This window comes from Capricornis sumatraensis, chromosome 1 (genome assembly GCF_032405125.1).
Source record: "Capricornis sumatraensis isolate serow.1 chromosome 1, serow.2, whole genome shotgun sequence".
In the NCBI taxonomy this organism is placed as follows: domain Eukaryota; kingdom Metazoa; phylum Chordata; class Mammalia; order Artiodactyla; family Bovidae; genus Capricornis; species Capricornis sumatraensis.
Genome location: NC_091069.1, coordinates 8287611 through 8307464, shown reverse-complemented (window position 1 = coordinate 8307464; position 19854 = coordinate 8287611). Strand labels below are relative to the sequence as shown.

General features: G+C 54.6%; 2 protein-coding genes across 2 annotated transcripts; both read right to left on the bottom strand.

Annotated features, from left to right (window-relative positions):
* Window positions 1-4202: 4202 nt before the first annotated feature.
* PIP5KL1 (phosphatidylinositol-4-phosphate 5-kinase like 1) lies at window positions 4203-12430 on the bottom strand. The gene is made up of 10 exons (XM_068987128.1): window positions 12401-12430; window positions 11372-11575; window positions 10131-10181; window positions 9773-9927; window positions 9428-9552; window positions 8684-8718; window positions 8538-8593; window positions 7512-7624; window positions 7062-7215; window positions 4203-4470 (listed from the first exon to the last, which is right to left on the bottom strand). The coding sequence occupies exons 1-10, from the start codon at window positions 12428-12430 to the stop codon at window positions 4203-4205; spliced, it is 1191 nt and encodes a 396-aa protein (XP_068843229.1).
* A 2667-nt stretch (window positions 12431-15097) lies between these two features.
* Window positions 15098-18017, bottom strand: DPM2 (dolichyl-phosphate mannosyltransferase subunit 2, regulatory). Its single transcript, XM_068979708.1, has 4 exons — window positions 17967-18017; window positions 17595-17684; window positions 16708-16810; window positions 15098-15692 (listed from the first exon to the last, which is right to left on the bottom strand). The coding sequence occupies exons 1-4, from the start codon at window positions 17967-17969 to the stop codon at window positions 15634-15636; spliced, it is 255 nt and encodes an 84-aa protein (XP_068835809.1). The 5' UTR covers window positions 17970-18017; the 3' UTR covers window positions 15098-15633.
* Window positions 18018-19854: the final 1837 nt, after the last annotated feature.

Here is a 19854-nt window from a genome sequence, read left to right as displayed (position 1 = left end):
CACCCTCTCGAATAGCAGAAGGTGCCCCACTTTGGGCACCTTCTCGAGTGGGTCTGAGAAGCCCAGGCAGGAAAGTGAACTCAGAGGGCCCCTGCATTCCAGGGAATTAGCCTGAAAAAGAGATAAAGAGAGAAAGAAAGTACGACATGGGGAGGCCAAGCTTGTGCAAGACCCGTAACTTTATTTTAAAAAGGAGCTTATATACCCTAAGTTTTACATAAGGGAAGATGCAGAGTCATGCAGGGGCAGCAGGCTGACCCTTATCGATACCAGGCTTTCTTTCTGCACACCTTTCCGTATGCAAAAGGTCTCAGGTGATTTACATTATCTCCTGGACAAGAGGTCTGTTAACATTTTATGGCTTTTTTCCTTGATAAATGTTAATCAACCAGAAAACTCATTTTCCCTTGAAGTGTTTTTTCTTTCATCTGCATCACCCGCAAAGTACTAAATAAAGTTACATTCCTATAGAACTAAGGTGCAGTGGGTTATAACAAAGAAAATACTTAACTCAAAGATCTAATGTTGCTAATGCCAGGGCTACTACCTGTTTTTTCTATATACCAACTATATCAACAAATAAAAGATATGAAAACTTGGCAGCAAGTATTGGCTCAACAATGAAACCCTTAACCAATTCTATTCTAATGATTTTTAACTCCTTGAAAGGCTCTACATTCCTAGAATGTTTTAAGCTTCCTGTGCCTCTCACGGTTGGGAGGCTGTAAACATCTGTAGTTGAAAAAGTCCGGATAAACCTGTCAGCAAGTTATAAAGCTATCAGAGGGGTTTGAATTGAAACACTCCAATTACACCCAGGAGACTTAATAACTAGAGCTCTAAGTTAATTTTCTTCAGAAAAAGGTGGTCGGGGACAGCCCCCTGTTAATGTCAGAGGAGTTGGTGAAAGTCATAAAATAGTATGACAGACAGATTCTGATTTTTGGGGTAGATGCTCGAGCAGTTCCAGGGGATCCCTCGAGTCCTGATCCGCCTTGCCCGTCAGGTCTCTCCACATGGCCTTGTCATGGGTGGGATCTCCCGTGCTGGCTCCCGGCAGTTCTGATGTGGATTCAATAGCAAGGTATTTGTGTTGGGTACCTCCACCCAGTTCAGCAACTTTCCAGGGCTATCCACTCCATGTGCGTGCATGCTAAGTCACTTCAGTCATGTCTGATTCTTTGCGACCCCAGTAACTGTAGCCCACCAGGCTCCTCTGTCTATGAGAGATTCTCCAGGCAAGGATATGGAATGGGTTGCCATGCTCTCCTCCAGGGGATCTTCCCCACCCAGGGATTGAACCCGCATCTTCTGCATTGGCAGGCAGGTTCTTTACCATTAGCCCTCCCTGGGAAGCCCACATGCAAAGCCAAATTCCCCGAAGCCGGTGATTAGACCTCCGTGCTGCTCCTCATCCTATTGGAAGGGCTGATGTTGAAGCGACCCTGCTCCCAGAGCATCCTTTGAGCACAAGCCTTCCTTGTGTTGCCTCACCCTAACCTGGGCACACCTAAGTTCAGTCTCTCTACATGGCCCCAACTCCAAGGGGAAGAAAATGGTGAGATGTTCCCTATGGATTCACTGATCGCCCACAATGGCTGGTGAAGTGACGATTCCTTCCGCAGAGAGGCATATCCTGCCTTGCTAAGATTCATGGGGACAGGGACACACACAACGGTCCTGGGCTCCCAGAGCAGAGGAGGATCGTACATCTACAGGGGAACTGACACTGAGTCCTGCAGCCTCAGATGAAGCTCTTCAATTCGACGCTGCCAAAGTCCTCTCTCCTCACCCTGATCTGCGAGGCCCTGCATACTCTGAATCCTGCCTCCTTCCGAATCACTGTCCACCCACCCTGACTGCCGTTTCAATCTCCAATTGCACTGAACTTGTTCCTACCTCAGGACCTTGGCACTGGCTGTATCCTCAACCTGGACTTCTGTATTCACACGGCCAGCTCTTTCTAGTCATTCAGCTCAAATATCACCTCCTTAGAAGGCCCTTGTCAGCCCCTCTATCTGATACCACACCCCCATCCCTCTTGTCCCAAGTTGATTTCTTTTTTTCAGAGCACTTGTCACACTCTGAAATCACACTGTGTATTAATTCATTGTCTTGTTTCTGGTCCACCTGCCCACTAGCCTCTAATCTCCGTGTGGGCAGTCAGGCCAGTCATGTTCTTAGAGCATGTCCAACACTGGCATGGTGTCCAGCACACACACACTGCTAGATAATGTGTTGCTTGAGCCAGTTAGAAGAGCCAGGAGTCCTGTGCCTCGTGAGACCTTAGACAGGCCACTTCCTTTCAAGCCCTGCCTCAGCCCGTTGTCAGAGACCCAAAGTGGGTAGAGACTGACCCATCCCTCTCCATGAACGTAGGTCTTGGGCCCTGACTCAGCCCGGTCAGATCCAGACCCCAGGGGAAGTTAGGGCCAAACCCCGGTTTCCTGCCGTGCTGCCCTTCCACCAGAGTTTCCACAACCCACCCACCTTCTTAGTGATGACCTTAACGCAGTCTGTGTCTCAACTTCCTGCTGAGCCAGAATAAGTGCTCCCTGCTCAGAAAAGTTGAGTAATCACCTAGGGTCACCCAAACAGCAAGGGATGATGTCAATTACGTATATATTCCAGGAGCCCACGCTCCAGCCCTGCAGCCTAAGATTTCCTTTTCCTCTCCCTTCCCCCACCAGCCGCCTTTCCTTGTTTTCTCTTATGGCCAATGCAATGGCAGCGTTGAGTCACTGAGTGACTTTCCCAATGTCTGGAATCATCCGGCCTCAGGGACCAGCGATTGGCCCACAAAGCTCCCCCCACCACCACACTGTCACCCCACCCTCAAACTCCGACTGCAGTGAAATAGTTCTTTCTCTCAAATGCCAAGCTCTCTCTTATCCCAGATCTTTGCTGTGTCCTTGGATTGGGACACACCCCCATCCCTGCATCTGATTCTTCTGGTCTCTGTTTAGAGGTTAGAGCCCCCCTTCCCATCAAATAACTAGATAGGGGCTCCTTCCCTAAGCACCATGGCCCCATGTTGCTTCACGAGGCTTTGTCACACATGTGGCTTTTGTCACTGCCCCCCGCCTCCCCCCCCGCACACACACTGTGAGTTCTTCGGAGGAAGAATCTCTGCATTTCGTTCCACCCCAGGTCCCCATTCCCCTGGCAGAGGGCCTGTCACATAGAAGGTGCTCAATAAATATTTAATGAGTTAAATATTTCCATTTGCAAAATTAGACCACTGAGACACAGAGAGGTTTAGCACCTTTTCCTGGTCACACAGCCAGGCCACAGAGAAGCTCTAGAGGAAGGGATCCCTTGGGCATGGTCGAATTGGACTGGGGGTAGAGGTAGGGCTGAAGTTTCCTGGAGGAGGGAGAAGGAATGATCAGGGGCCATGCAGGCAATTTCCTTCTCTGCTCCGGTCATGTCTGTGTGTCCAGGTCCCTCAGACTGACCACCAACCCCTGCTCCCATTTCACAGGTGATTAAAGTGACTCCCAGAGGAGGGCAGAACTTACTCAAGATCAGTAGTGGCCCCCAGTCTAATATTTCCTAGAGCTGAAGCCCCCACCAATGGCCCGCTTCCTCCCACCTGTGCAGGATATAGAGGGGCCACCCCAGAGGGAGGCCAGTGGGTCCTGCTTGAGCCTGGGTTGGGGGCGGGGCAGGTATTGGGAGGCCTGGGTTCTTGGGCTGGCCTTGCCACTTACCCGTGCATGAGTCCCTTAATGTCTTTGGGCCTCAGTTTCCCCATCTGGATGACGAAGAGGCTGGACTTGGAGGTTTCAGCTACCCCCTTCCCCAGTGAGGACAGGACTGTGGGAGCTGATCAATAAGAATACAGCTCCTGAGCTCAAAGGGCATAGTTGAGTCCTGGTTCTCGCATTTATTGCTGAATGATTTTGCTCAGTCCCATCACCCCCTGAGCCTTCATTTCATGGTCTGTAAAAAAGAATAAGCCTTTTTTTCTTTTTTTGAGGATTAAATAAACTCACGTTAGGGGAGTCCCTGGCACAATCAGGCACAGCATTCCCCAGCAAATGAGTTCATAACATTAGTTAGGGGATGCCGCCCTCTGGAGGCCAACCGCAGGAATGGCAGGCGAGGGTAGCCCGACCAGCTGCCCGGGGCCAGGCTGGAACCCGCGTTCCCGACGTGGTCCCATTTGTCCAGACTGGGAGAGAGCGGCTGGGCGCCGGTCACTCGGTGTGCGCCTCCACCCACTGGCAGAGGCGACGGGCGTAGCAAGCCGGGCTGACGGTTGAGAAGGTCCGGCCTGGGTAGCGCAGCGTCTTCCACAGTTGCTCCAGCCGCTTGCGGAGCCCATAGACCGTGGTGAGGTCCACCAGGCCTAGGAAATAGCGATGCTCCGGCCCGTCCACGATGTGTAGGGCGTTGGGAGCGTCGGGCAGCAGCCGGCGGTTCTGGGCTCCCGACTCCTCAGCGCTCTGCGCCCCTCGTATAGACCTGGGGGCCGACAGAGGGGTAAGGTAACTGTCTCCTCCGAGGACCCCCAGTCAATGGACCCCGTCAGCCCGGGCCAGGCTGCCCCTGGGTCATCCCCACCCCTCCTGTGTGCCCTGGCCTGTGATGTCAGATAAACTGCGAGGCTGAGTGAATTGCAATTGACAGGCTAAAAGCTGAGCTGTGCGCTATGCAGCCACCAGTTAGCCGCGTATGGCCCCTGAGCGCTTCAGTGTGGCCAGTCCCAACTGAGAGGCATGGTTAGTGTAAAATACATACTGAAAAAAAAAGGTAAAAAAATACTGAGTTTCCAAGACAGTATGAAAAACAGAATGTAAGATATAAATGTTTACATTGATTAGATGATGAAAGAATCAAAGTTTGGATGTATGAAGTAAGGGTAATATGCTATTAAAATTATTTTTACTTTTTATTAATTTATTAAGATTTTTTTAAGTCTTTATTGAATTTGTTACACTTACTGCTTTTTGTTTTGGTTTTTTGGCCCCAAGGCATGGGGCATCTTAGTTCCCCCACCAGGTATCGAACCTGCACTCCCTGCATTAGAAGGCAAAGTCTTAACCACTGGACTGCCAAGGAAGTCCCTCTTTTTACTCTTTAAAATGAGGCTACTAGAAAATCGAAAACTACCTGTATAGCTAGTATTAACTTTCTACTGGATAGTGCTGATATCTAGCACTTGGGTCACACAGACTCTGGCTCTGCATTAAGTACCACATCACTTTGGGTAAGTCCCATATTTGCGTGGGCTTCCCTGAGGGCCCAAACAGTAAAGAATCTGCCTGCAGTGCAGGAGATACGGGTTCAGTTTCTGGGTTAGGAAGATCCCCTGGAGAAGGAACTGGTAACCCACGCCAATATCCTTGCCTGGAAAACTTTAAGGACAGAGGAGCCAGGCGGGCTGCAGTCCATGGCGTTGCAAAGAGTCAAACACGACTGAGCATGCACACACCACACTGTATTTAGGTATTTCCAGAACTGCTGTTTGGGGTCATCCAACCCTGAGAGTTTCAGAGTGGCAGAGTTGAAACCTTGCAGAAAAAGATCCAACCCAAGTTTGCAGATGTGTGTCTTTTTGCCTCAAAATCAGAAGATGCCTTTGGCGGGTCCCCCAGTCCAAGCCAGAGAAGGCTTAATTCCCTAACTTTGTCCTCTTGTGATAGTGCAGCTTGGAGAATAGGGGGTCAGGGGATCGCTGGGGGCTTTATTCCTGCCCTGCCCAGTTCTTGGGGGAAATAAGCCAATCAAAGAAAGCGCCCTTCCACCCTAAGCACCAACCAATCCGAACAGAGTGGTCTGGGAGCCTGGACAGAATACTGGAACTTTCTGCAGTGGCAGGGTTAACCTGGGGATGGTAGGTTCTGAATGAGGGGCTGGGAACTGGGTGGAAGCGGGCCTATGGCCATTTACCAGCCAGCTTGGAAAACTTCAATAGAATAACAAATGTATGCAAATGTGGGTTTACTCTAGCTTGGATGGGCAGACTTGGGGGAATCTGTATCCCATGGTGGGCATCCCACTACCTGGTCAGGATGTCACAGGTTTTATGGGGAGGCATTACCTTGGGTTGTGCCCAAGACTCACCCATTGGAAGGTCTTCCTCCAAAGGGTGGGGCTGGGGGCTGGATGAGTGGACATCACTTTACATTTGCCCACCCACCAAATCAATGAACTTATTTCCTTTCTTATTTTCCAAGAAGGGCCTATCTTAATGCCTAAATATTTCTGAAAAGCGAAAGTGAAAGTGTTAGTAGCTCAGTCGTGTCTGACTCTTTGCGACCCCATGGACTGCAGGCTACTAGGTTCCTTTGTCCATGGGATTCTCCAGGCAAGAATACTGGAGTGGGGTGCCATGCCCTTTTCCAGGGGATCTTCCCAGTCCAGGGATTGACTCCAGGTCTCCTGTACTGCAAGCAGATTCTTTACCACCGAATCAGGGCAGCCCTGAGTAATTCTGTTCAACTACAAAAGTGGGCCTTGGAGGACTGAAATCCAAGTAACTAACCAAGTACTAACATGAATCCTCAAAAGTCATTCTACAACTTCATTTCCTCCCTCTGAGGCTCAGTTTTAGCATATCTAAAATGGGAATGAACCCATCCTCTCAAAACCAAAACCTCGTTGTCAGCATGCAAGATTGACTGCACTCAAGAGGAAGGATGGTGCCAGAGGCAATGACTTCAGGGTCCTTGAAGTGGAGTGACCGGGTCAAGAGGCAAGGGCTCTTTCTAAGGCAAAAATGAAGTAGGTCTGAAATCTTCAATGACTCCACATTCCCTTCTGGAAAACGGGCAGATTCTTCAACACCGAAGCCCTCATCCAATTGGATCACCTGGTGTTTCCCCTGCTGTAATCCACCTGTGCCCACTACCCCTGCTGGCCAGGCTTTTCCAGCTCTCCACTCCCTTCCTCCGCACCACCCCCCCCCCCACCCACACACACGTACACACATACACACACAGACTGCACTTTCCAGTCTTTGAACCTTTGCCTGTGTTGTTTCTCCCAACACACCATCCATCTTTTCCATGTTCTCATCACCTCATTCTTGCTGTTGCCTCTGGGGGGCCCACCTGGCTGTGCGGAAGATAAGGCTACTGCCTGGGCCCCTCTCATCCTCATGAAGACGCTGGAAGGCCATCAGGAGGCTGTAATCCAGTACGTTGAGCTCCCGGAGGAAGGCAGTGTCCAATTCCATCTGGCGGAGGAACCAGCTCCGCTGGGGCCCTGCCGGAGCATCAGTGCCCCCACCTGAGTGCTCGTCTGGTGCTGGGCAAGGTGCTGCGGGCTCCACACGCACCTGCCCTGGGAGGGCAGGAGACGTTACTGTCCCAATTCACAGATAGGCAAGCTCATCTGTAATTTGCCTTGGTCACCTAGCTAGAGAGTCACGGAGCTAGGACTCTCCACTTGACTCCAGAATCTAGGCTGTTAATGACTCGGGCAGAGGATAGTGCCAAGGACACCCTTCTAACTTCACCCTAAACAGAGGAAGAGCAAGCAGTGACCACCCTATGGCTCACCCAAATTGATGGTCTTGCCCTGAAAGTTGAGGTCTTTCAGCACCAGAACAAGGAGGCTGCCCTCAGGGGCGGGCTCCACCCAACGGCTCACCTCACAGCCCTTGATGTCATACCTGGAGGTGAGGGGTGGGGGAGACAGAAAGTGAAAGTGAAAGTCACTCAGTCGCGCCCGACTCTGTGACCACATGGACTGTCCATGGAATTCTCCAGGCCAGAATACTGGAGTGGGTAGCCTTTCCCTTCTCCAGGGGATCTTCCCAACCCAGGGATTGAACCCAGGTCTCCCTCATTGCAGGCGGATTCTTTACCAGAATTCCACTTTATACAGACTTGAGACACATGGGAAAGCTCACAAGGTGATACAAGAGCAGCCACTGGGTGACTGTTCAGACTCTCAGCACAACCCCAATCCATTATCATTCCCTTGTTAGAGACGAAGAAAAAAACCTCAGAGAGGTTTTTCAATTTGCCCAAGACCACACAGTGACTAGAGGGCAGAGCAGGGATTCCAGCTCAGGCCGAACACCAGTCCAGCCTTTCCCCCTACCTGTGCCTGACTCTTGGCATCTTGTCATCCTTGGGGTGTCTGACAGAGTGGGCCCACACTACTCCCAGAACCACAAGGGCCTGTGGGAGGTCTACAGCCCCTGGGGAGCACCAATGTGGAGCTCTGGTGGCAGAGAAGGGGGAACTAGGAGGCTCAGAGGGCCGCGCCCAATCAGAGGCTGTGTTTGAATCCCAGCTTCTAGCACGGTAGCTATGCAGATTTCCCTTCCTCAATTTCTCATCCACGAAATGGGGATGATAAGGACACCTACCCCTCAGAGATATTCTGGGAAAGAAGATGATGAATGCAAATGACTCAACACAGCACCCACTGCCTCCTGAGCGCTCAAGAGACAGCGGTCATGGGGATCACGGTCTCGGACCCGTCAAGAGATCTTGCCATTCATCTTTCGCTGTCTATCCCCTGAGTGTGGGCGCTTCAGGTGGTACATTCCGGGCGGGGCTGGGAGGCCGACTCACCTCTCAGAGATGCGGCCGGCGGGATAGAAGACGCTCTGCATGACGATGAAGTATTTCTGGGGACAGGAGTAGGGAGTGAGAGGAGACAGGGTCTCACCCTCCCACCGCCCCCTCCGGCCCGGTCCACTCGGCTCGGCCTCACCCACCTTCTTTCCCCGAGCCACCCGCAGACTGTGCACTCCTGGAAGGGGAGAGGGCGTCAGGTGAGGGGCGCAAACTCGGATACGCCCCCCGGGTCCGTCCTGTCCGGTGCCAGTTTCAGGCCACACGTCCTCTTCGCGGTCTGCCACATCCCAAGCCTCCAGGCCGCGCCCCCGGACCCCGCCCTTCCCCAGCTTGAGGGTGGTGTCCCGACTTGACCTGTTTCTAGATTTAGCCCCAAATGGGCGGCTCAGACGGTTAAGAATCTGCCTGCAGTGCAGGAGACTTGGGTTCCAGCCGTGGGTTAGGAAGATCCCCTGGAGAAGGGAATGGCTACACACTCCAGTATTCTTGCCTGGAGAATCCATCCCATGGACAGAGGAGACTGACAGGCTACCCTCCATGGGGTCGCAGAGAGACACTACTGAGCGACTAACAGGCCCGCAAATCTTCCTCCGGTCACCGTCCAATCCCAATCCCGCCCCCTTTGGGCCCCAGCCAGGTTTTGGCCCCGCCCATCGACCCCGCCCCGCTGCACATTGCTGTCTAGGACCCGCCTCCCCATTGGACTTGGCCCCCGCCTCTCTGTTGCCTAGTGCCCTCCACCCTGCTCGGACTCAGGTCCCCTACGCTCCCCCCCAGCACCCCCGATCCTAGAACCTTCCCACTCTCCGACCCCTCCCCTTCTCGCCCTCTCTCCTCCCACCTCCCCGTTCCCTGCAGTCCCGGACAGGTCTGACAGGTCGTACCCAGCAACCGTGCGAGCAGTGAGTGTGGGTGTCGCTGCAGGTGATGCACGTAGCGGGGCAGATGGGCGAGCAGCGCCTGCACCTCCCGGCTCCGCAGGGTCTTCAGGAAGAAGCGTTGGTCATGGCTGAGGGGCGGGAGGGAGAGGTCACTGTCGAGGCCGGTCAGAAGCCGCCTCCCCACGGCCCGTCTGGCCTCCTGTCCCCGCCCCTCTCCATCGGACCGCTATCTGGACCTGACCCAACCTAACCTGGCCATTCTCTCTCTCCTCAAGCGCACCCCTCCCCCGAACCCCGTCCCCCAACACCACTCCCCCTCGCCATTCCCCACCCCTGCCACCAGCTCACGACAGAAAGAAGCTGGCCTTGCTCTTGGAGGTGCTGAGGAACTGCAGGTAGGGGCGGCCGGGACCCAGCGCGGCCTGGTAGTCCTCCTCGGCCAGCCCCAGGGAACGCCGCAGTCGGGCGAAGGCGGGGCCAGCCAAGGTGCCCAGCTCGAAGCCCTGCGAGGAGAAAGAACAGCCCCCAAGAGTGTCCCCCGGTGTCCAGGGGTGTGCAGTTGGCTCTCCCGCGGGAGGGTCAGGGTTAAGCACACCCTTTCTGCAAGACCCCGGGGTCAAGCCATCACTCCCACTGCAACTGATGGGGAAACAGAGGAGGAGAGCTGAACACATTCCCTTCCATGCAGCAGTCTTGGGCTTCCTACCTCATGAACCTGGGTCAGGACTTCGGAAAAATCCTCCTCTGTGGGCAGCCCCTGCAGCAAGGAGCAGAGCAGCCCAGGGCAAGTCTCAGCCGGCGCTGCCAGCCCAGGGTCTGGCACCCCGCCTCACCGCCACCCCCACCCCCTCACCCCTGCCATGTGGTTCCTCCAGCTGCTGGGGACTAATCCGGGTGTGCCTGAGTTGAGCAGGGAGATGGCCAGCCCTCCCAGAGCTAGAGGGAAGAGTGAGTGAGGGCAGGTCCCGGGTGTGTCTTATTCCTGCTGAGTCCCCCACAGCAGTCTCTGAGCTAGAGCCTGGCACATGTGCCCAGACACACGCTGGCCAATGTGTGGCCAGATGCCCTCCCGGTAAAAGGGGGTGGCCTTGAAGTCTAGGGACCTGCCTGACTGAGCCTGGGAGGAGAAGGATCAGAGAAAACTCCCTGGAGGAGGTGCCCCTAAGATGAAATGTGAGGGTAGTGAAGACGGGGAGCAAAGTGCTCACAGCAGGGGGAACAGCAGTGATGGCCACTGGGAAGAGGAGAGGCCGAGACTGAAGAGAATAAGGGAGGGGTGGACTAAGAATGAGCCTGGACAGATGGCCCTTGAGCTAGAGCCAGCAGGACGCTGAGACCATGCTGAGAATTGGGGAACCCTGCAGGATTTTCAGCAGGTGATGAGATTTAGAGGACTCCTGCATCTCCCTGGACCTCCAGGTCCCTGTGCTAGGACGGGGTCACACTGCACATGTGTGCACACACACAAACGACACACATGCTCACCCAGGGCTGTCCAGCTGCTGAGCTTGCAGTGGGCGACCCTTTCTGCTGAGCCAGCCTGGCCCTAGCCAGAGCTCTGGGGAGGATGGGCAGAGCTGGTAGGGTGGGGGTGGGGTCCCTTCTCAACTGCACACCCTGGTGGAAAGGGAGGACCTCAGAGACCAAGGAGTACAATCCCTCCCACCCATTATACAGATGGAGACACTGAGGCCTAAAAAGAGGCAGACACCCACCTAGATCACACATCCACCACATGGGTTCAAGGGCTTCCTCACACTCTCAACACACCTTGGGCTTTCTGGCTTCCTGGCCTCAGCCCAGAAATGTCCCTCATTCCCTGCACCGAGTCCCGGCCTTCCTCCCCTTCTATCTGGCCTGCTCCGATCTCCAGCCCTACATTATTAGCAGGACGGGGCGTCAGCCTGGTCTCGCTGTTAGTGGAGGTGCACAGAACCAGCCACTCACCGCGGGAGGGTGGTCCCTGGACACTTGAGTGGCAGCCCACAGTCCCGCCTGCATCAGGCACATCAGCTGGTGCAGCTCGTGCCCCGGGCCAATCTCAAACAGCCCCAGACGACACTGCTTGTCTCGGAGACGCCAAAGGAGGCCACGGTGGCCAGAGCTTGAAGCAGCTGCTCTGCGTCCAGCCTCTGGGGAGGGGGCCAGGATCTGGGGTGGGAGGCACCAGAAGCAGTCAGCACGGGGCCTCCAGCATCCCACGGGAGAAAGACCCTGGTCTGAGTCCCACATCATTGTTTGTCAGCTCTCTCCTCATCTCTCTCTGCCTCAGTTCCCTTAGTTGTAAAATGCAGGAAAGGCTGGTACCCACCTCACAGCGTGTTGTGAGAAGCCCGTGCCTGGCATTCAGTCAGCACTCATAGTGATGGTTCTTACTATCAGCGGGTAGAGCATTCGTCCCGCAGCCTCTCACTAGCTGTGTAACCTTAGGTAAATCACCTAACCTTTCTGCACCTCGCTTTCTAGTCTGTAAACTGAGAACTACAGTAACTCCTTCGCGGCTGGTATTAACTGTGGTTACTGTTGAGTCTGAGCACCGTGCACAGATCTCCTTATAGTAGGAGCTGTGATGTCAGTGATTGAGTCATCTATTCTACTTGTCTATGCCGAATTCCTCCAGTCCGGCGCGGCAGGTCTCCACGAAGCTGAGGTCACAGCTTCTGACCCATCCTCAGTCGGCACCCACCATGAGCCCAGCCCTAGCTGAGAGCTTGACCTCCTAACCGCCCTATGAAGGAGACGCTTTTATTATTGTCCCCATTTTACAGTGAAGAAACCAAGCAAGTTCTCGTGGAAAACCCGCTGGACTCCCCACTTCAGACCAGCAGCCCCATGTGGGGCGTGTCCCAGTCCCGCCCAAGTGCAGGACCCCTTCTGGGTTTGGATAGGGATGTGTCCGCCCCTTACAGGGCGGGGAGACCCGGCCCCTGCTCTCCAACCCTTTCCTTTCCTGTCCTCTCTCGGGTCTGCACCTACCTCGCGGGGCCCCGGGCTCGGCGCGGCCATCGCCCCCGCAGCAGCTTCCCGGGCTCCGGCCGCGTCCCCCGCTGCTGGGTAGCCCCGCAGCAGGATCCGGGCCCCGCCCCTGCCTCTGGATCGACCAATCGAGTGGTGCCGGTCACGGCTGCACCCAATCCGAAAGGGGGCCCCGGGGCTCGCCTGCGGGTCCCGCCTCCGGGGCTGCAGCACCCTTCGGACAGCGGTCCAGGCGGGGCGGGGCCGCCGCGTGTTGGTTAGGGTCTCTGCGGCGTGAAGACCCCCACCCCCCGTTCCCTTCCGAGTGTGGGAGACTCAGATCTCCGGGAGTTCGGGAGGCCGGTAACCTAAATCCAGTCCCGCCCACCCACTCTGGCATGAAAATCCCACAGACCGTATTTCGGGTAAGGAAACTGAGGTTCAGTGAGAGAAGTGACTACGTCCAGGTCACACAGGAAGTCAGGGGTATGTATTCATTCAACACTTATTTTGAACACTCACTATGGGCCAGGAGCAGTGTAGGCCGGGGTGTGTGTGTGGGGGGGTGGGGGGGTGGGGGGGGCGCTGGGGAGGGCGGATTTTAGGGTAAGAAGAACACAGCTGCCTGCGTGAGCTTTAAAAGCATAAATCGGATGATGTCACTGTCAGGCCCAAAGCCTCCAGTGGCTTCCCAAGACACTGAAACAGTCCAAACCTCCCAGTATGGCCCCAGGCCCGTCTGCCTACTCTTAAGACTCCTCTCAACTCACTCTCCCTGCACCCTGCACAGGGACTCTGGACCCTTTCAAACCTCCAGGCTTTTGTAGGTGCTGCTCCTTCTGCCTGAAGTAGGCCCCCCCACTCCACACACACACCCGATTTGCTTTATTCCTTATCACCTTGCCCTACTCTGAGTGTCCCCTCCCCTCAGTCATGATCACATCACTTTTATTTTCTTCATCATGCTTAACACTGTCAGAGACTGTCTTGTTCATTTATTTATTACATCCCCCTCTCCCCCACCCAGAGTGCAAGGAGGGCAACCTCATTTCCTGGCTCAGTAACCTGGCACAAACTGGTGTTTGAGAAACTGGTATATGCTGAACCAGTGCAAGTAGGATGTACACAGAATCTCAGTGACTCCCAGGAAATGAAAGGGCAGTATGGCTGGAGGAGAGTTCAGAAGGGAGCATGGAGGCTCTTGTCAGCCATGGGAGGACAGGGATGGGAACCCAGAGAAGCAATGTGTGAGAAAGATGCTCAGGAAAAGTAAAAAAGAAACTCAAATGTTTTCCAAAGGTCACTGGTTGTCATGCAGCTGGATTGTGGGGGAGTGGGGAGAGAAGTGAGGACACTTTTGGTGATTTAGGGCAGAGGATGGTGGCTTTGCATCGGGAAGGTGACTGGAGTGGGGGAAGAAATGGCAAGAATTGATAGGACTTGGGTCTGGTGGATGTGGGGTGGAAGAGGAAAGCCACAGTCTGTGACATCGATGGGGATGTCAGGTGGGCAGCTGGCACACATGCAACACCTTTGGGCTCAGGAGAAAGCTGGGCTGGAAGCAAACCTGGGTGAGGATAAGGTCACCCCTAAGAGTGTGGGGTGAAGAGGCCTGTGACTGAGTCCTGAGAAACCTACCCCCTCACGGCAGGAGAGGAGCATGAATGTGAGAAGAGAATGCACCCAGGGGTGGGGGGGTGCAGAATGTCACTGGCCAAATGTGGCAGGAGGTCAAGGAACATGCCTCTGATGTAAAGACTGGACATCACTGGTGGTCTGAGTGCAGCCCTCCTGAAAAGCTGCCAAGCACAGTGGGAGGAGAGGAAAAGCAGGGGGCAGAGGTGGATACCCTTTGGGGAAGTTTGGTTGTGAAGAGACAGGGAGAGACCTAGAGGGAGTTAACGGGTTGATGGAGGGTCGCTTATATGGAGCCTGCAACACGTTAACACTGGAGGACCATGTTGAGAGGCAGAGGCTGTTCCCCTGAGAGGGATCATCAGATAGCAGGCTCTTGCCACAGCGGTGGGAGAGGACAGGACCCAGAGTCCAAGAGGGCAGCTCCGCCTGGACTGGAGGATGGAGAGGGGAACAGGTAAGGACAGGGCAAGTGTGCCTGCAGTTGGGCTCTTTCCTCTGATGAGGCAGGTGGGACACCTCTGCTAACTGGAGGGAGAATGAGTGCCCAAGGAAGTGAGGGGTGGCGGCTCACACGGTGAATGGGAGAGCTGGCTGCCCAGAGGGGCATGGTGGGATTGCCAGGGGCTCGAGCTGAGGCCTGGACCAGTCAACCGGAACACAGTGGAAACAGCCCTGCTCTGGCTCACAGCGGCCCTCTGCTCAGAGCCACACTAAGTGGGGCTGCTGGGTACCAGACAGATGATGGGCTTGGACTTTTAGGGGTCTGAGGGTCCTTAATATACCAGTGCTCACTGGCTGGGCTGGCACAGGGGAGGCGAGGTAGAGGCTGATGTGACGTCTGGCAGACCGCTATGCCTCCAGACTCCCCCGCTGTGAGCTGCACCAGGCCAGATCCACATCAGTCCTGGCCCCTGCATTGTCCTGTGTCCACCACAGGGATAATCCAGGAGGTACCCAAGGCACCCTCGCTGCACAGACCAGTATCTCCTGATCTGAGACCAATGCAAAGGCCAGCTCCCAGCCCCTGAGCTCCTCGGGTCAGGGACAGCACTGAGACGAAGACAACGATGTTTATTGTTCAGCTCTCCCATCAGGCCAGCCCTGAGGCTGGGGGGCTGGGCCTCCCTCTAGGCTCTCCAGGTCCACAGATCCTTGTGGGGTCTGGGGCTATGTCAGACCTGGGAAGGCTGCCTCTGTGGAGGAGCAGGACATGCGGGAAGAGGTCACGTGACGCCCCAGAACCTGCCAAGTCCAACCATCATGTGACAAGAAGGCAACTGAGGCAAGTGTAGAACCCAGCGGGAAAAATGATAGGGAGTCTCAAGGTGAGGTGTGTGTGTATGTGGAGAGGGACCAGCACCTTGCAGGCCCTGAGCCAGAAGCGGGGTGAGATGGAGACTTCCAGGTACTTCTCCTCCCTGGCTTCTGGAAGGAGGAGCAGGGGCCCTGGTCAGCCAGGGGTGAGTCCTGAACAGCTTCTATCCCACAGGGGTGTCTGCAGGGCAATCAAGCTTGAGGGGGCCTCAGTGCCTGGATGGGTCCTGTGGGCACCCTCACTGGGTCTGCCCTGGAGAAGAAGCAGAGACGGAGCCAGCAGCCTCATTCCTGCTGGGCCTTCACTGAGCCTTTTTGGTATCCTTCTGGTTCTTCAGCATCACGTAGGTGATGAATATACCTGGAATACACAGACCAAAAAAGGCAACTAAGATCCTGGCTCAGGACTGCTGGGGGGTCAGAAAGTGAAGTGGAAGTCGCTCAGTTGTGTCCAACTCTTTGTGACCCCATGGGCTACACAGTCCATGGAATTCTCCAGGCCAGAATCCTGGAGTGCGTCTCCAGGGGATCTTCCGAACCCAGGGATCGAACCCAGGTCTCCCACACTGCAGGTGGATTCTTTACCAGCTGAGTCACAAGGGGAGACCGGGGAGGCCAGAGCAGGACCCAAGCATGGCAGTGACCCACACAGGGGGCCAAGCAGCTACCTAACCACCCTCCAGGCCATGCCCTGGAGGCCATTTCCCTAATCATTCATCAAGCTACACTTCTGCCTGCACTCATTCAACAAACATCAGCTGAGTGACTACCAAAGGCAATTTGCTGAGTTTAGTGTTTCTGATTCAACAGGGAATAAGATCCACCCAACTATCTATCTACTCACCCGACCACCTGTCCATCTACCTAACCACCCACCCACTCAGCATCCATCAGCCACCCACCCCATCATCCAGACAGCTAATTGTTGATTTATCCAAACCACTTTCTTGAGCACCAACTCAGTGCCACAGCTTGTGCTTGGGGTGAGGGCATAGTAATGTTCAAGCCACAGTCCCTGCCCCTATAAGGCCCACACGCTAGACCCTGGGAGACAGAGAGATGCAGGAATCATGAACCAGGGTGACAAGGGGGTGAGAGGTGATGGAGGTGTGAGCAGAGTGGTGGTGGTGGTGGTGGTGGTGGTGGTGGAGGGAGCAAGAAAGAGGGAGACATCCCGTGAGACTCCAGTGAGCCTGAGGCATTGGGAAGACTGACTTACAGCCCTGAAGGATGAACAGGGAAACCCCAGGACGTGAGCTGAGGGTAAGGAGCCTCAGGCAGATGTACAGTGAGTGATGAAGTATAGCAGCATGTCTGGGGTTGGGAGGGGGTCATGGGGTCCCCAAGACACCCTGTCCAGGGTTGGGGGAACTTACCCACAAACAGGAGCAGCAGGAGGCCGGCAGCCAGTGGGATAGCAATGGCATAGGCTCGGGGCAGGAAATACTTGTGGATGACATGCTGACTGTCGATGAATGGCTGGCATCAAAGGCAGAGCTCTAGTGAGTGTTCCTCGCTCTGCTCAGCTCCCCTGGTCCAAACGGCCCTCCTCCTCCATCTCAGGGGTGGACCCCATCAAACCACTGCATTCGCTTTTCTCTAAGAGGATAGCACTCTGGGTGCCTTGGTTTGTTCCCTTCCTTCAGTTATCTAATGGTTGTGTACTGGGCACCTGACTGGTGCTCGCCCAAAGTTGGGGCTAGGGACCTGGCAGGGAACAGCAGACAAAGGACTTGCCCTAAGGCCCTCACAGCTTAGCAGGGTCAAAGGGGACATGAGGAATCCACGAGTGATTCCCAACCAGGACTCCAAGGTTTTCTTTACTAACATTTTTCTCCAAAGGATACCGACTTCTGCAAGATTTTGTCCTCCAAACAAACACTGCACTTTTAAAGCAGTAACCAAAAAAAATTTCCCACGGGGGAAAAAAAAATGCTAAACACTCTTACAAAGTCCACTGGGACTGTCATGCCCAAGCGCCCGCAGGATAACCAGAAGGACTAGAACTCCCATCAAAAGCAAACCAAGGAAAGGACTTCGCAGTGGAGTGGTTAAGGGTTCCACCCTGAGCCTTCCCATTGAGCTTCTGCTTCCTCGTCTATAACACAGGGACACCTGTTACCATCTTTCTCATCGTGCTGTCCTGGAGCTTTCATGAGATATGCAGTGACAACACCTAGCACAGTGCCTGCTAAAATGATGTGAGGAGTTGGCGTCAAGATCCAGGGATGGGAGCTAAGAGAGGGCGGGGAAGCACACATACCAAGAGAATTACCCAGGCGGTGTAATAAGTGAAGATGATCAGGCTAAGGGCGACGAGGCCGAGTCCCACCACCTGGTCTGTTCCCGTGGCCTGCAGAAAAGGGAGGATTCAACTGTGGAAAAGATCCTCCATTTAGGAAGGAGGGGGGAGTCGCTGCGGCCCGATCACGTCCATTTACTCAGCTGACATATGTGACGTGGCTGACTGGGTATCTTTTCTAGGTCGGGAGAGAGAGTACCGGACCAAAGTCTATCACTCGTACGGTGAGACGGCGGGAGAACGATACCGGCTCCGAGTGCTCAAGCCCCAGCTCCTGAGCAAGGACCCCACCCTCCAGACGCCCCCATTGCCGACTTTCGGCCTCACGCTCACCATTTCCCCAGCGATTCAGGGACCGGAGACGCAAGCCCCATCCGGTTCCGGATCCGGGCCCTTCCGGCCTTGGGCCGCGGGGCACGCCGGGAGTCGCAGTCCTCAAGCTGGCCCGGACCACGTCGCCGGAGACGGGCGGGCACGGCCTCCTCTTTGCATGTCGGGAAATGTAGTTTCTCGAGGACATTCTGTGAGGCGTTCCCGAATCTCTCGGCAGTGAGACCGAATTGAGGAACCGAGACTGGCTTGGCACTTGTGGGCTCGGTCCTGTCGAACTCGCCCGAGGGAAAAAATAAAAAAAAGCCCATCTCTCAATATCCCAGGGTCCTAAAGCCAGAACAGGATGGGGGTGAGTGGTCAGAAGTCCCGTGTTTCAGGTGGGGAAAAGGAGGCTCAAGAGAGAGGCGAGAACTTTTCAGATCACAGTCTGAGTCAGTGGTGTATAGCAGACTCCAGCAACCGAGGGCGCTACTTCCTGGTCCCGAGGCCCGAACCTGTCTGTTGAAGGTAAGGTAAAGAAAAAGTTCAAGGACCGGCCTAGGGTGGGAGAAGGAGAAGCCGGAGTCCCTTCCCCAAGTGCATCACCAAGAAGACGCTTGTCACTGCGTTTCTGCTTTTTAAATTTTATTTATTTTTGGCTGCGCTGGGTCTTCGTTACTGCGAGGGCTTTTCTCTAGTCGCCGTACAGAGCTTTTTATTGCCATGGCTTCTTCGTTGCAGAGCACGGGCTTGGGAACGCGGGCTTCAGTCGCTGCGGCTCGCAGGTCCTATGAGCACAGACTCTACTTGTGGTGCACAGGGCTTAACTGCTCCGCAGCATGTGGGGGCCTCCTGGATCGGGGATCCAACCGTGTCTCCTGCACTGGCAGGTGGACTCTTTACCAGTGAGCCACCAGGGAAGCCCCATGACTGCGTTTTAATTACCTTATTTACTTGTTGACCTGGCCCACTTGACTGTGAGCCCCCTGAGGAAAGGGTCTGTATCCCCAGTGTCCAGAATGAAGCCTGACACAACTGGGAGCTTTGAATCAGTCAACCAGCTTTAAGATTTTGGTGACTTCTGCAGTGCTACAGACCCCACTCCAGTACTGTTGCCCAGAAAATCTCATGGACAGAGGAGCCTGGTAGGCTGCAGTCCATGGGGTCTCGAAGAGTCGGGCGCGACTGAGCAACTTCACGTTCACTTTTCACTTTCACGCATTGGAGAAGGAAATGGCAACCCACTTCAGTGTTCTTGCCTGGAGATTCCCAGGGACGGGGGAGCCTGGTCGGCTGCCATCTATGGGGTCGCACAGAGTCGGACACGACTGAAGCGACTTAGCAGCGGCAGCAGCAGCAGTTCTACAGAGAATAGCCTCTGGCGATGCCAGGCCCTCCCTGTGCTGCCTTCACTTGGAGGGGAGGGGGGCAGGGGCATGCAAAAATGGGGTCTAAACCAGGCATGGCTTGCTCCTGCTGGCAGCATCTGTTTCCTTGGGTTGTCTGAGCCCATCGCAAAGCTGAGAGGAACATTTTTCCCCCATCATTTATTTTATATACTGATTTTTCACTTCGCATGGAAAAAAAAAAAAGTAAAAGTTGTGCTTAGTCGTGTCTGACTCTGCAACCTCACGGACCTGTTCCAGATAGTGAAAGGAGTAGGTCAAGGCTGTATATTGTCACCCTGCTTTATTTAACTTATATGCAGAGTACATCATGAGAAAGGCTGGGCTGGAGGAAGCACAAGCTGGAATCAAGATTCCTGGGAGAAACATCAATAACCTCAGATATGCAGATGACACCACCCTTACGGCAGAAAGCAAAGAACTAAGGAGCCTCTTGATGAAAGTGAAAGAGGAGAGTGAAAAAGTTGGCTTAAAACTCAACATTCAGAAAACTAAGATCATGG